General features: G+C 39.9%; 1 protein-coding gene across 7 annotated transcripts in view; it reads right to left on the bottom strand.

Annotated features, from left to right (window-relative positions):
• Positions 1–14,328, bottom strand: part of TDRD12 (tudor domain containing 12) — an 82,953-nt gene that overhangs the window by 65,966 nt on the left and 2,659 nt on the right. For 6 of the 7 annotated variants that reach the window (XM_079908771.1, XM_079908772.1, XM_079908770.1 and 3 more), the window contains 3 exons: positions 7,934–8,092; positions 1,727–1,863; positions 54–173 (listed from right to left, as the gene is read on the bottom strand). In XM_079908771.1, the coding sequence (XP_079764897.1) occupies positions 54–173; positions 1,727–1,863; positions 7,934–8,092 (416 nt within the window). The remainder of the gene's footprint in view (positions 1–53; positions 174–1,726; positions 1,864–7,933; positions 8,093–14,328) is intronic. The other variant, XM_079908768.1, reaches the window with a different exon arrangement.

Genomic DNA, 14,328 nt, shown 5'->3' with positions numbered 1-14,328 from the left:
CTCAAGTTAAGGCTTTTACTAACGATTCAGCCTATGTCAGAAGCTGTACTTACACAATCTCAGCGCTGTCTTCACAGAAGTCAATGTGCAATGTGACAGGTTTTGTGCAGTACAGTCTGAATTTCTTTGCTCTGTAGGGAAGCTGCATAAAAGTTTCTACTGCAACTCGGATGCTTAACAGTGAAAGAGAAAGAGTTCCATGATTTAAAAAATTATATATAACATATTTCTTTAAAGTACACCTAGTACATAATTAAAATACTTAACATGAAACAAAACCTGATTATTTCTGTTTCTATTACAGCCACCAACAGCAGCAAGTGCTTGGAGCCATTTGCCGAGCAAGGTGAAAACTGGTTCTTGGGGGCTCAGAAAAATCTTACTTTTTTATGTATAAAGCACAGATATACATATAGTACATAAAAGATACTCAGTAATCTTTGGCGTCAAAATTTTATGGCATGGGGGCAGGGAGGCATTAGAAAAACACTGTCTCCTTAGACTGAGAAACACTGGGTAATAACGAACAAACCTGGAAGCAAATTCTATTTAAGATTTTAAAATAGCAATTTCAATACACGACCAGAATTATCTTGAAGCTTCTGTAAATAAGCAGATGTTTTAAGAATTAGTATTTGTCAACTTTGCACAAAAGAGCTGATGGGCTGAGGTTTCGTAAGCTGTCCAGCATTTTTATTTCCATTCTCCTTCAGGCAAATGACAGAGCACTTGAACGTATGGTTTCGACATCAACAGGTTCTCGGGGCCGTGTGCGGGCAGCCTGGCCACCTTGGTCTCGGACCGTTTAGAAAAGGCGGCTGCACTAACCGCCCCTCCAGGCCTCCCCGCTCTAATCATACGATTCTCTTGCCCAAAACAAACTAAACTTAAAACTCCAAATACTAAGAGGAAATCTCTCCAAACCGTTAAATACGATGTTAATTTTAATAACCACTATGGTTACATGGGTGCAGAACCACAAGCTAGAAAGGCACCTCCTTTTCCATGAAGACCTGCCAGCCCTGCTGTGGGAGTGGTCCCCTGACACAGACTCCCCATCAGGGCACCCACCTCCCCTGCAGCTGGGACCACTCTTTCCCTTTTGGAAGAAGGGTCCTCATGTTTACTATTCATTATTTATTAAACTGATACTCCCTGACTCTGGGATAGGAAACCATGAGAACAATTACCACAAACACCAAGACCACCTTGCTGACAAGTGTTTTCTAGGGAACCGTGGTGTGTGGTCCTGGAGTCATCGAGGGTCACTCTGAACGGCCTCCTGCCTTCTGTGACAGTCACACCCTCACTCTGTTAAGGAGGACGAGGGACGCACGCTCTGCTCTCAGCAATCTAAGGCTGTGCCAGCAAACCATCCCTTCTGTGGCGACAAGAAGAGTCTCTCTCTGCCTCCAGGGAGCCAGGCCTCCCGAAGCACCCATTCCATCGCCTGAGCAAACTCAGGGGACATGCCACGCCAGGCCAGAAGAGCGGCTCACAGAGAGCGCCTGCACTTTCTAGGAAGGAAGGCAGAAGGAGGGCCGGAGGCGCCTGCTGAATTCTCATCCTGAGCACCTGCTCTTACATTCACTGCTTGTAAAATTGGAACCTGCAAGTCTTCCCATCTTGAAGCTCTCGCCCCTTACTTCGAAAATGGACATTCTCCTTGAAAACAGACATCTGTCCCCTAAAGAGCATGAGGCAAAATCAATACATACATACATACTTTTTGGATTTCACTGGAACGTACTTGGCAAAATCCACAAGGAAACACTCTGTGAGGTAATGGTCTGCTGAAGACACTATTGACTTAATAACAGCCCTGCACCAGCACTTCAGTTCCTGACAATAAACCACACAAACCTACAAAATAAAAAGAAAACTTTGGTGTTAAAATCTCTAGTCATACTCAGAAAACTGTAAGATACTAATGAAAGAAATCAAAAATGACACAGATGGAGAGATACACCACGTTCTTGGATTGGAAGAATCAATATTGTGAAAATGACTATACTGCCCAAAGCAATCTACAGATTCAATGCAATCCCTATCAAATTACCAATGGCGTTTTTCAGAACAAAAAAATTTACAATTTGTATGGAAACACAAGAGACCACGAATAGCCAAAGCAATTTTTTTTTTTTTTTTTTGCGGTACGCGGGCCTCTCACTGTTGTGGCCTCTCCCGTTGCAGAGCACAGGCTCCAGACATGCAGACTCAGTGGCCATGGCTCACGGGCCCAGCCGCTCTGCGGCATGTGGGATCTTCCCGGACCGGGGCACGAACCTGTGTCCCCTGCATCGGCAGGCGGACTCTCAACCACTGCGCCATCAGGGAAGCCCGCCAAAGCAATTTTGAGAAAGAAAAATGGAGATGGAAGAATCAGGCTCCCTGACTTCAGATTATACTACAAAGCCACAGTAATCAAAACAGTACTGGTACCGGCACAAACACAGAAATATATATCAATGGAACAGGATAGAAAGTCCAGAGACAAACCCACACACCTATGGTCATCTGATCTTTGACAAAGGAGGCAAGACTATACAATGGAGAAAAGACAGTCTTTTCAATAAGTGGTGTTGGGAAAACTAGACAGCTACATGTAAAAGAGTGAAATTAGAACACTCCCTAACACCATTCACAAAAATAAACTCAAAATGGATTTAAGACCTAAATGTAAAGCCAGATACTATAAAACTCTTAGAGGAAAACATAGGCAGAACACTCTCTGACATAAATAACAGCAAGGTCTTTTTCAAGGCACCCCCTAGAGTAATGAAAATAAAAACAAAAATAAACAAATGAGACCTAATTAAACTTAAAAGTTTTTGCACAGCAAAGGAAACCATAAACAAAACAAAAAGACAACCCTCAGAATGGGAGAAAAATATTGGGCTGGCCAAGAAGTTCCTTCAGTTTTTAAGTAAAAATAAGAGATACATTTTTCATTTTCGCCAAGAACTTTATTGAACAACGTATTCACTCTTTTGTTCCACTACCTTTTGTGATTTTTCAGGCAACTTCATAATTCCATCTTCCCCAAACTTTTTATCTTTCTGAGCAAAGAACTGTTCCAGGTGCCTTTTACAGTCGTCCAGGGAATTGAACATTTTTCCATTAAGAGAATTTTGTAAAGACCTGAATAAATGGAAATCTGGAGGTGCAGTGTCTGGTGCATACAGCAGATGAATCAGAACTTCCCAGCCAAGCTGTAACAGTTTTTGCCTGGTCATGAAAGAAACATGTTGTCTTTGCGTTATCCTGATGGAAGATTAGGCATTTTCTGTTGACTAATTCTGGATGCTTTTTGTCGAGTGCTGCTTTCAGTTGGTCTAATCGGGAGCAGTACTTGTTGGAATTAATCATTTGGTTTTCCGGCAGTAGCTCATAAGAGAGGACTCCCTTCCAATCCCACCATATACACAGCATCACCATCTTTGGATGAAGACCGGCCTTTGGTGTGGTTGGTGGTAGTTCATTTCGCTTGCCCCACAATCTCTTCCGTTCCACATTATTATGCAGTATCCACTTTTCATCGCCTATCACAATTTGTTTAAAAAACGGAACATTTTCAATACATTTCAGTAGAGAATGGATATGGAAATACAGTCAAGAAGGTTGCATTTTCACTTAACTTACATGGAACCCAAACATCAAAGCGATTAACATAACCAAACTGGTACAAATGATTTTCAGCACTTGAGCTGAATATTTTGAGTGCGTCGGCTATCTCCCACGTGGTATGACGTTATTGTTCTCAATCAATGTCTCGATTTGATCGCTATCAACTTCAACTGGTCTACCCAACCGTGGAGCATCGTCCAGTGAGAAATCTCCAGCGCGAAACTTCACAAACCACTTCTGACACATTCGATCAGTCACAGCACCTTCTCCATGCGCTGCACAAATCTTTTTTTGCGTTTCAGTTGCATTTTTACCTTTCTTGAAATAATAAAGCATCATATGCTGAAAATGTTGTTTTTCTTCCATCTTCAATATTAAGATGGCTACACAAAAATTCACCAACTTTGATTTTTTTTTTCAATGCACGCTGATATGCCAGCTGTCACAATACAGTCTAACAAAATTGTTTTGAATGAAGTTAAAGACAACTAAGCACTATTAGAGCCATCTTAGGAAAAAAATGAATGAACCTTTTGGCCAACCCAATATTTGCAAATGAAGCAACTGACAAACGATTAATCTCCAAAATATACAAAACAGCTCATGCAGCTCAATATCAAAAAAAAAAACACCAACCCAATAAAAAGTGGGTTAGAAGACCTAAATAGACATCTTTCCAAAGAAGACATATAGACAGTTAAAAAGCACATGAAAAGATGCTTAACATCACTAATTATTAGAGAAATGCAAATCAAAACTGCAATGAAGTATCACCTCACACTGGTAAGAATGGCCATCATCAAAAAAATCTACAAACAGTAAACACTGGAGAGGGTGTGGAGAAAAGGCAACCCTCCTACACTGTTGGTGGGAATGTAAACTGGTACAGCCACTATGGAGAACAGTATGGAGGTTCCTTAAAATAAAAATAGAACTACCATATGATCCAGCAATCCCTGGGCATATATCCGGAGAAAACCATAATTCGAAAAGATACATGCACCCCAATGTTCACTGCAGCACTATTTAATTGAGCTCAATATTGAGCCAGGACATGGAAGCAACCTAAATGTCCACCGACAGAAGAATGGATAAAGAAGATGTGGTATATATACACAATGTAATATTACTCAGCCATAAAAAAGAATGAAATAAGGCCATTTGCAGCAACATGGATGGACCTAGAGATTGTCATACTGAGTGAAGTAAATCAGACAGAGAAATACAAATATCATATGATATCGCTTTTATGTGGAATCCAAAAAAAGAGTACCAATGTACTTATCTACAAAACAGAAATAGAGTTATAGATGTAGAAAATAAACTTGTGGTTACCAGGGAGTAAGTTGGGGGGGGCGGTGGAGGGATAAGTTGGAAGACTGGGATTAACACACCCACTACTATATATAAAATAGATAACTAATAAGGACCTACTGTGTAGCACAGAGAACTCTACTCAATACTCTATAATGGCCTATATGGGAAAAGAATCTAAAAGAGAGTGGATGTATGTATAACAGATTCACTTTGTTGTACACCTGCAACTGTTATACACCTGCAACCTGTAACATTGTAAATCAACCATACTACTATCAAAATTTTAAAAAATTAAATTAAAAATCTCTAGTAAATAATGAGAGAACTAAAAGGTACTCTCAACATCATCTCATACCTTTTACCTTAAAGATGCAAGGAGGCTGGATTACCCCAAGCTAAACACTGCTTATTGGGAAAACAAGAACACAGGGCACCTGAATTCTATTTCACTGGTTTTCTTACTACAGTCACTTTGACTCCTTAACTAAGGAGAATTTTTAGAAACTGAAATAAGGAAAACGCATTGCTTTACCTTCTTAAATCAGAAAACAAAACTTACAAATAATTGTCAATCATGTGCCAGGACAACACAAAATCACAACCCCAGGCTCATCTTCCCGGTTCTGCTTCCCATGCCTGTTTACCACCCTCTAACATTTGTTTGCTATCGGCCACAAATGGACGTCAGCGCCATGATGAAGGGGATTTTTGTCTTTTTGTTTACTGCCATATTCCCAGCACCTAGAACAGCGCTTGGCATGTACTATGTCTTCAAAACCTATTCAGTGAATGACTGAAAAAATACCTGCAGCCCCCTTCTAGGGAAACTGCCCTGCTAGAGTGACAGTGCTTGGCATCCTGACTGTCCCATGAGACTGACAGGCCATAGACAGGCAAACCATAGGCTGACCACAGGCTTATAAAGTGGCTCAGCAGGGACAGCTGTGCCCAACAGGGAAGAAGTGGGACGGCAGAGATCCCTGCTCTCGGGAACTGAAGTTGGAAAACATAGGGCAGCTGTTCTGCAAGGGATGTGTTCTTGAGAGGCTCACATAATTCAAGGCTCAAATAATTCAAGAGAAATTGTGCCAGAGGATGGAGGGTATTTCTGTTTCATGCTAAAGTCAAAGAAACCTGTAGCTAATAATTCACACAGTCAGTCACCTTCGAAAAGGTGGTAAACTAGGGCTTCTACTGGCCAGTAATGAGATAACTTAAGCATCAAGAAAAATGATTGCAACTGATGAATACATTAAAAGCCATGAGATCAATATAGTACTTAAAAATAACAAGGAGAGGAAAACAAAACAAACCTCTAGACGTAAATGTAGATAACGAGGCACAGGAAAACTGATAAGGGAAAGAATCAAGCAATTTTTCCACCTTTCCAGAATTACTTCAGGAAGCCAAACCGTTCTAAAAGATGAGGGAAGGTTCTCTATGGAAGAATTCCAGCTCATGAATGCAGAAGCAATGTGAAAATGACCATTTTGCAAGCATAAATGAAAGGGCTGATTTGGGTGGTGGTGGTCACTGGATAGCATTACTAGCCGACGGGAACCACAGCGGGCACTTAGGCTGCTGCCGTCTGAATGCAGCGGTCAACCTCAGCATCACCGAAAGTGAGATTCTCTCCCAATTCAATACAAGAGGAACCTCACAGCACCAGTCATTCTTGGGGAAAAAACGTGACTATAAATGTAATCAAAGCTTTATATTTATCAGTCTGCACGAAATATAGGGAATGAAGGGGAAAGTTCACCACCACCACAAGGAAGCAACCAGGCTATACAGAACGTGGAATACTTTAAAAGGACAACTGACCTGGTTTCGTTTCTTCAACAAGTAAACGGTGGAGTTCCCTGGTGGCACAAGAATCCACCTGCCAATGCAGGGGACATGGGTTCGATCCCTGGTCCGGGAAGATCCCACATGCCGCGGAGCAACTAAGCCTGTGCGCCACAACTACTGAGCCTGCACTCTAGAGCCTGTAAGCCATAACTACTGAGCCCACGTGCCACAACTACTGAAGCCCGTACACCTAAAGCCCGTGCTCTGCAATGAAGAGTAGCCACCGCTCACCACAACTAGAGAAAGCCCGCACGCAGCAATGAAGACCCAACGCAGCCAAAAATAAAACAAATTAATTTAAAAAAAAAAAGTAAATGCATGGAAAAAATAATGTTATTAATAAATATTTAGGGTGGGCTGAGGAATTCAAATTATTTCTAATTTTTCTCATAGTTTATAAATCTTTTCCTATTACACTGCTATAAAAATTCAAATTCTTGGGCTTCCCTGGTGGAGCAGTGGTTGAGAGTCCACCTGCCGATGCAGGGGACGTGGGTTCGTGCCCCGGTCCGGGAAGATCCCACATGCCGCGGAGTGGCTAGGCACGTGAGCCATGGCTGCCGGGCCTGTGCATCTGGAGCCTGTGCTCCGCAACGGAAGAGGCCACAACAGTGAGAGGCCTGCGTACTGCCAAAAAAAAAAAAAAAAAAGAATTCAAATTCTTCTGAGAAATGACTAACCTGCAGAGAGAAGCAGACAATGGGCACAAAGCTGAGGGTGCAGGAAAGGAAGGAGGGGCCACAATGTGGAGTAAGGAAAATAAAACACCACGAGTTGGTCAAAGTCACACGCAACCAAAAGCGAGGCACTGGCCCTAGACTGGAAACCCCCATGCTCCCTCTGCTAAGGTCCCTGTGATGGATCTAGAATGATCCTCTGGTTCCCAGCCCCAAGACGATGGCTCTATGCCTGAATTTAGACGACACTCCACCTCCTGTTGCCCCATGTGAACCTGATACAACAATTGCCACTTTCCATGACTAGCCCGACTCTTATGCAACCGAAAGAACCTAACACAAGGCAATGACCATGAGCAGTTGAAATACTCTAAAAGTTTTTATCATCTTAGTTGCTAAAACAGTCTACATTTTGAGTAGTATTTCAAGACATGTTGTTTAAAGCACATTTAGATACATACCTGCCCTTCTTCCAACGTTAGTGGTTTTATTTCTATATCTTGACACATGCTATTATAGAAGTCATTCATGGCACTATTTAGTTTTTGATAGTCAACTTCATGATCTAAAAAGGGACTACATCCTTTTATAATAACCCAGAAGCAACCTGGATCTTCGATCTGTAAAATTTTTAAAAGACAAAACAATGCATGATTTAAAAGTGGAACCATAAAATAATAAACCTTAGAATCACAGTAACTCTTTCAAATTTAAGTGCTCTAACAAATTCTTGACAAGTACTTCTGTCTTAAATGGTCAGATAGAAGATAAAAGACCCTCAAACTATCACCTTGTATACCTTAAACTTATATAATGTCATATGTCAATTATACTTCAATAAAACTCGGAAAAACGATAAAAGATGCAAAGATAAAACTCTAAAACACGTAACCAGTAATATGGAATTTAGAATCATGTGCTGACTGAAAAAGCAGAGATCAATGCCCTTGACCTGTACTTTGAAAATATCCATAATAAAATACAAATGCAAGGTTCAGAACAGCGTTCTTTGTACTCTATGTCTTTCATAAGAAAGAGAGGGAAATGTGAATGTATGTACATTCTGCTCATGTTAAAATAAAGAAATGGCAGATAAACCAAAAACATACAAATTATTACGTACGGAGGAAGCCAGGAATGGGGTAGAAGGAAGAGAGATGAAAGACTTCTCCAAATGTATCTTATTATCTATTAGTGTTATTAGAAACCACGATTTTCATCATTAGAGAAAGAATACAAATATAAAATGAAAAGTTAAATTTGACTTGAAAATATCAGCAAAAGCTCATGATTTTTCAAACGTGCTATATTTCCTGTCTACTGAAAGGGCCTAAAAGCAATGGCATCCCAAGATTTTGGATCCCAGATACCAGGTGAGAGGAGTACATTAGTATTCTATTTTTCTGAATGTTTGAACATTTTTATAATAAATAGTTGGAAAAAAGAACAGCTGGCCATCCTGGTTCCAGTAATGACAGAGTGGCTCATATAGACTAACCCACCTGCAAGTAACAATGATAAACCCTGGAAAAAAAGAAAATGACGGGCTGAAGGCACTGAAGAGTGACCAAAATCAGGTGGGAGATTCAATCCTTGAAGGGAGGCAACAGGGCTAGGTGAGACCCATGTTCATAAACAGCTTTTCCCCTGAAAACAGCCCCAGTCCTGGGGGTGCAGAACACAACTGAAGCAGAAGTCACCCCGTTTGTGGCTTGAGAAACCAGAGAATGGCGTCTGGGGCTGCCAGAGCAGCTGTACATGAAGGGGAGAAACGCTGAGCCACAGAGGGGAGAGCCCTGAAGTCTGCACACGAAACCCCTCAAATCCTCGGCAGAGCCTGAACGGCACGGTGAGACTCCAGGGAGTCCTGGGAGAAGCCACAGTCGGGAGGCTGATGGAAATACAGTTTCAGCTTCTGCCCACAAGAACTGCAGGACTCTGGACACAGAGTGACTGCCCAAACCTCTGCACTAAGAGGCCACCCAAACTCACAGCATAAGGCCATGTCCCCTCCACAATGCCGGCCTGAGAAGGAATTACTTTTGTCCCAGCCAACACCTGACACAGGCCCTTGACCTCCCCTTGTCACAGAACTTACTGAAAAGGGCCTCAGTTGTGGAGCCTACCTATCCCTTTGGGATGTGTATGTTATCTCCTACCACTCAGGAGTATTCCTTCTCGAGGACCTGATAACCAGTTCCTTTGGGATGTAATCATCTGGAAGGACAGGGCCCCAGCCTCCCAGTCTCTGCGGGAATTCAGAAGCCTGGCCCCAGAGGCGGTGGACACAGCTGCCCCACCACAGTTACACTGACCCACCCTCTGTCATTTTCCACTGAAGCCCCTCTCCTCGTCCTCCTCACTCTCCCTTTAAAACGTCCGGTCATCTCTACACAAATTGGAACGCAACTCAGCTCCCTCCCGTACATCAGCAGTCACTGAACACAGTCTGTTCTAACTGCTTTAACCCATGTCCAGCTTTGATTCTCTCTGACACCCATCACAGGAAAAGGGAGTTTGGAGCAGGAGTTAAGGAGGCTCAGTAAACACCTCAGGCTCCCTGAGAACCCCTGCAGTGCCAGGCCTGAGGAGTAAAGACCATGTTGCAGGACAAAGAGAATGTGTTCTGTCAACAAGGGCAAAATCAAGAGGTCTGCAAAGAACTATAAACCAAGCCTCCCAAAGTGCTGACAGAGCACACAGTAGTTCCCTGTCACCACAACCCTCAGTGTAGCATGAACAATACTAGACAGGCAAAGAAATGAGAATGCAGTGCACAGCCAAGGTAAAAAATGTCCAACAGAAAGTGAACCCAAGACTGCCCGGATGCTGAAGTGAACAGGTAAGGACTTAAAAGCAGCTATTATAAATACCATGTTCAAAAACTTAAGGATAAGATGGCTATAGTGAGTTTGTTTTTTAAAAAGGAGAATTTCACGTAAGAAATGGAAACTATTTTAAAAAAATAACCTTTGGAAAAGGGTAATTCTAGAACCAAAAAGTGAAACAAACAAAATAAAAAATTTATTAGTGGTGTGCTTACCACTCCTACTCAACATTGTGCTGGAGGTCCTAGTCAGTACAAGAAAAGATTGTCAGGAAAATCGGAAAAGAAGAAAGAAAAGTGTCTCTATTCACAATAAGAATATCTATGTAGAAAATTCTAAGGAGTCTACAAAAAATATACTAGAACTAATAAGTGATTGTACCAAGATTCCAGGGTACAAGGTCATATAATAAATTCCACTGCATGTCTATATTCCAGCAATAAAAATTGGAAATTTAAATTTTAAAAACAGTATCGTTTGCAATAGCACCAAAAAGCAGGAATTACTTAGGAATAAATCTAACAAAAAAATGAACAATTTGCATGCTAAAAGGTACAAAACACTGGTGAAATAAATCAAAGAAAAGCCTGTAATGCAAATATACTATGTTCGTGGAATGTTAAGATTTTGATTTTCCCCAAAATGGTCTATAAAAAGGACTCAATTCCAGCAGTTGTGAAATCAACAAACTATTCATGAAATTCTTATTGGAAGGGTAAAGGAACTAGAATAGCCCCTATAATTCTGAAAAAGAACAACATAGTTGGAAGACACACTATCTGATTTCAAGACTTAATATAAAGCTGCAGTAATCAGAACTGTGTGGTACTGGAGAAAGAACAGATACATAAATCAACACAACAGAAACAGAGTCACGCATGTGTAGTCAAGTGATTTTCAATAAAGGCACAAAGGCAATTCAATGGAAGGAGGATAGTTTTTTCAACAAATGATGCTGGAACAATTAGATATATGCAAAAAAATGAACCTCGATCCATTCCTTGTACCATATACAAAAATTAACTCACATGGATCATTTATCTAAATGTAAAATATAAGACTATAAAAAATGTTTGAGGAATACATGGGGGGAATCTTTGTGACTGTGGTTAGGCAAAGATTTCTTAGATAAAACACCAAAAGTATAATTCGTATAAGCAAAAATTGATAAACTGGACTTAATCCAAATTTTAAACTTCAGCTCTTTGAAAGACATTGTTTAGAGAAGGAAGAGATAAGCCACCAACTGGGAGAAAATATTTACAAATCACATATTCAACAAAGAACTTTATCCAATATACATATAAAAAACTCTACAAAGTCAATAATAAGAAAACAAACCACCAAGTTAGAAGAATGGGCAGATGTGAACAGATTCTTGACAAAAAAAGATGGAAGGATGGGCAAACAAGCACCTGGAAACATGATTAACACATTTGTCATTAGGGAAATTAAAATTAAAACCACAGTGAGATACCAGTAAATACCTACTAGAATGGCTAAAATGTATAAAACTGACAATATCAAGTGCTGAGGAGGATGTAGAGCACTGCTCATGGAAATGTAAAGTGGTACAGTCACTTTGAAAAAGTTTCTCATAAAATTAAACATACTGACAAACATCGGTAACAAACAACATCAGTAACAAACAAACATCAGTAAATCCTACTGATTTACCCATGAAATAAAAACTTGTATTCACACAAAAACCTGTAGGCAAAGTTTCTAGCAGCTGTATTTATAATCTCCCTCAACTGGAAACAACTCAAATGGCCTTCAACTGGTGACTGTATAAACAAATTGTCACATGTTGATACAATGGAATACTACTCACTCCTAACAAGTGCCACAACACAGATGAGCCTCCAATGCATTACAGTAAGTCAAAGCAGCCAGACTCAAAGGCTACATACTACTGTATGATTCCATATGCACAATCCCATTTTTATGACATTTTGGAAAAAGGCAAAACTAATAGGGACAGAAGACAAATCAGTAGTGGTTGCCAAGGACCAGAGGTGGGGGAAAGAAATGACTACAAAGGACCACAAGGAAATTCTGGAGGGTGATGGAACTGCTCTGTATTTTGACCGTGGTGGTGATTACATGACTACACATTTTTCAAAATATCACAGAACTCTACATTAAAAACAATAAAACAGTTCATGGTTAAAAAAGATATGAAACAAATATGGCAAAATGTTGAAATCTGGCAAAGCTAGGTGATAGACGTCCAGGTGTTTATAATATTTTCTATACATTTTTGTATGTCTAGAGTATTTCCTAATAAAAAGTTGGATTTTTAAATTATTTTTCATCAAAAGTAATGATTTTTTTTAAAAGCTTCTTGTCTTCTGACGTGGCATCACCTATGCAGTATTTTACTAAAAATGTTTAACCTGAACACAATCATGAGGAAACAGACAAATCCAACTTGAAGGGTATTTTGCAAAGCAACTGCCCTTACTCTTCATAAATTTCAATGACATCAAAGATACAAAAAAAGCCAGAGAACTGACCCAAATTCAAGGGGAATAAAAGGCCATGACAATTAAAAGCAATGTATAATTTTTTATTGGATCCTGGATCAGAGAAAACAAGTTACAGAACACATTATTGGCACAGTTGGAGAAATCTGAGTATGGATTTTATATTAATGTATCAATGTTACATTTCTCAAGCGTGATAATTATATTCTGGTTATGTAAGCAAAAGTCTTTATTCTTAGGAAACACACGCATAAGTATTTAGAGTTTACAACTAATTCTCAAATGGTTCGGCAAAAGAAGTCAACAATTTTATATACATATATTATTAAGAAATATGCAAATATGACAAGATGTTAACAATTGTTGACTCTAGGTATAGAGTATATGGTTATTCTCAATATTGTTTTTATAACTTGTTTTTGAGTTTGAAAATCTTCAAAATATTAAGATGGGGAAAGATGTTTAAAAATATTTTGAAGGCATCATACATAATTTGAAGTTTCTAGATTGTTTCAATTTTTTTTTTTTAATCTGCTACTGAAACCTAAAAAATGTAGGCCAGGTTCAGTTTTACCCTCCAGAAGAACAAGTGGCTCAAGTTGCCAAGGATGGGGCCTGCTGCTTCCCGCCGATGCCATAAGGCAATGCTGCCCACACTGCAGTCATCAGCCTTACACATTTTTTTCCCTGCATGTCTACGTTATTTCCATTAGAAAAACAGTATCTATATAATATTTTGGTCCACTTTCTTCTCCTTACCTCTACCATTCAAACTTGAATACTTTATTTCTACTCAAGTAAACGTAGAATCAGCTATCTGGCATGAGAACTAAATATCTCACATTATTAAATTAATAGGATTTAATTGAATTAAAGTATGTTCTTTATTATTTCTCAGGAATAGTGACTCATGTTTCCTACATGTTATTTCCCTTTACTTTCATTTATCTGGGTAACTATGTAATGAGTGTCTCTTTTCCTACATTCAGTAACATGAGTGGGTGTAAGTATAATTTATAACATCAGTAACTGGACTCATCGTTAATTATCAATTCATGTTCAATTCCGCTTAGTATATGGTATTTGCATAATAACTTCAGATATTTTAGTCAAGTTTACTTTCCGACATCAATTATAAAAATTAAGACGTTAATTTTAAAACGTTATGAAATTTCCAGACTAACTAGCACGTGGCCCACTTTTGCTCATACTGTCGTGAGAGGTCCCTGGGCAGCTACTGCTTCAATCTCAATCCAGTCTCCTCAGAACAAAGCAGCATCGCGGTAAGCACTCCAGCAGGAAAACCACTCCTGACATTCTGTTTGTGGATTTCACCGACGGTACTGAAGTCATACACTCGGCCAGCAGAACAGCTGCTTCTACCACATTATTGAGGTCACAGCCTGCAGCTTTCAGAATCTCGCCCCTATTTCCAAGGCTTGTTTAGCTTCTTCTGTCACCCCTCCTGGCACAAGCTGTCCCTCTGAAGGGTCCATACCTAGCTGTCTTGAAATGTAAGTGATCCTTTCCACTAACAAA

The sequence above is a fragment of the Stenella coeruleoalba genome (genome assembly GCF_951394435.1).
Source record: "Stenella coeruleoalba genome assembly, chromosome: 20".
NCBI lineage: Eukaryota > Metazoa > Chordata > Mammalia > Artiodactyla > Delphinidae > Stenella > Stenella coeruleoalba.
The sequence above is the reverse complement of the archived record's forward strand: the minus strand, read 5'-3'. Positions and strand labels throughout refer to the sequence as shown.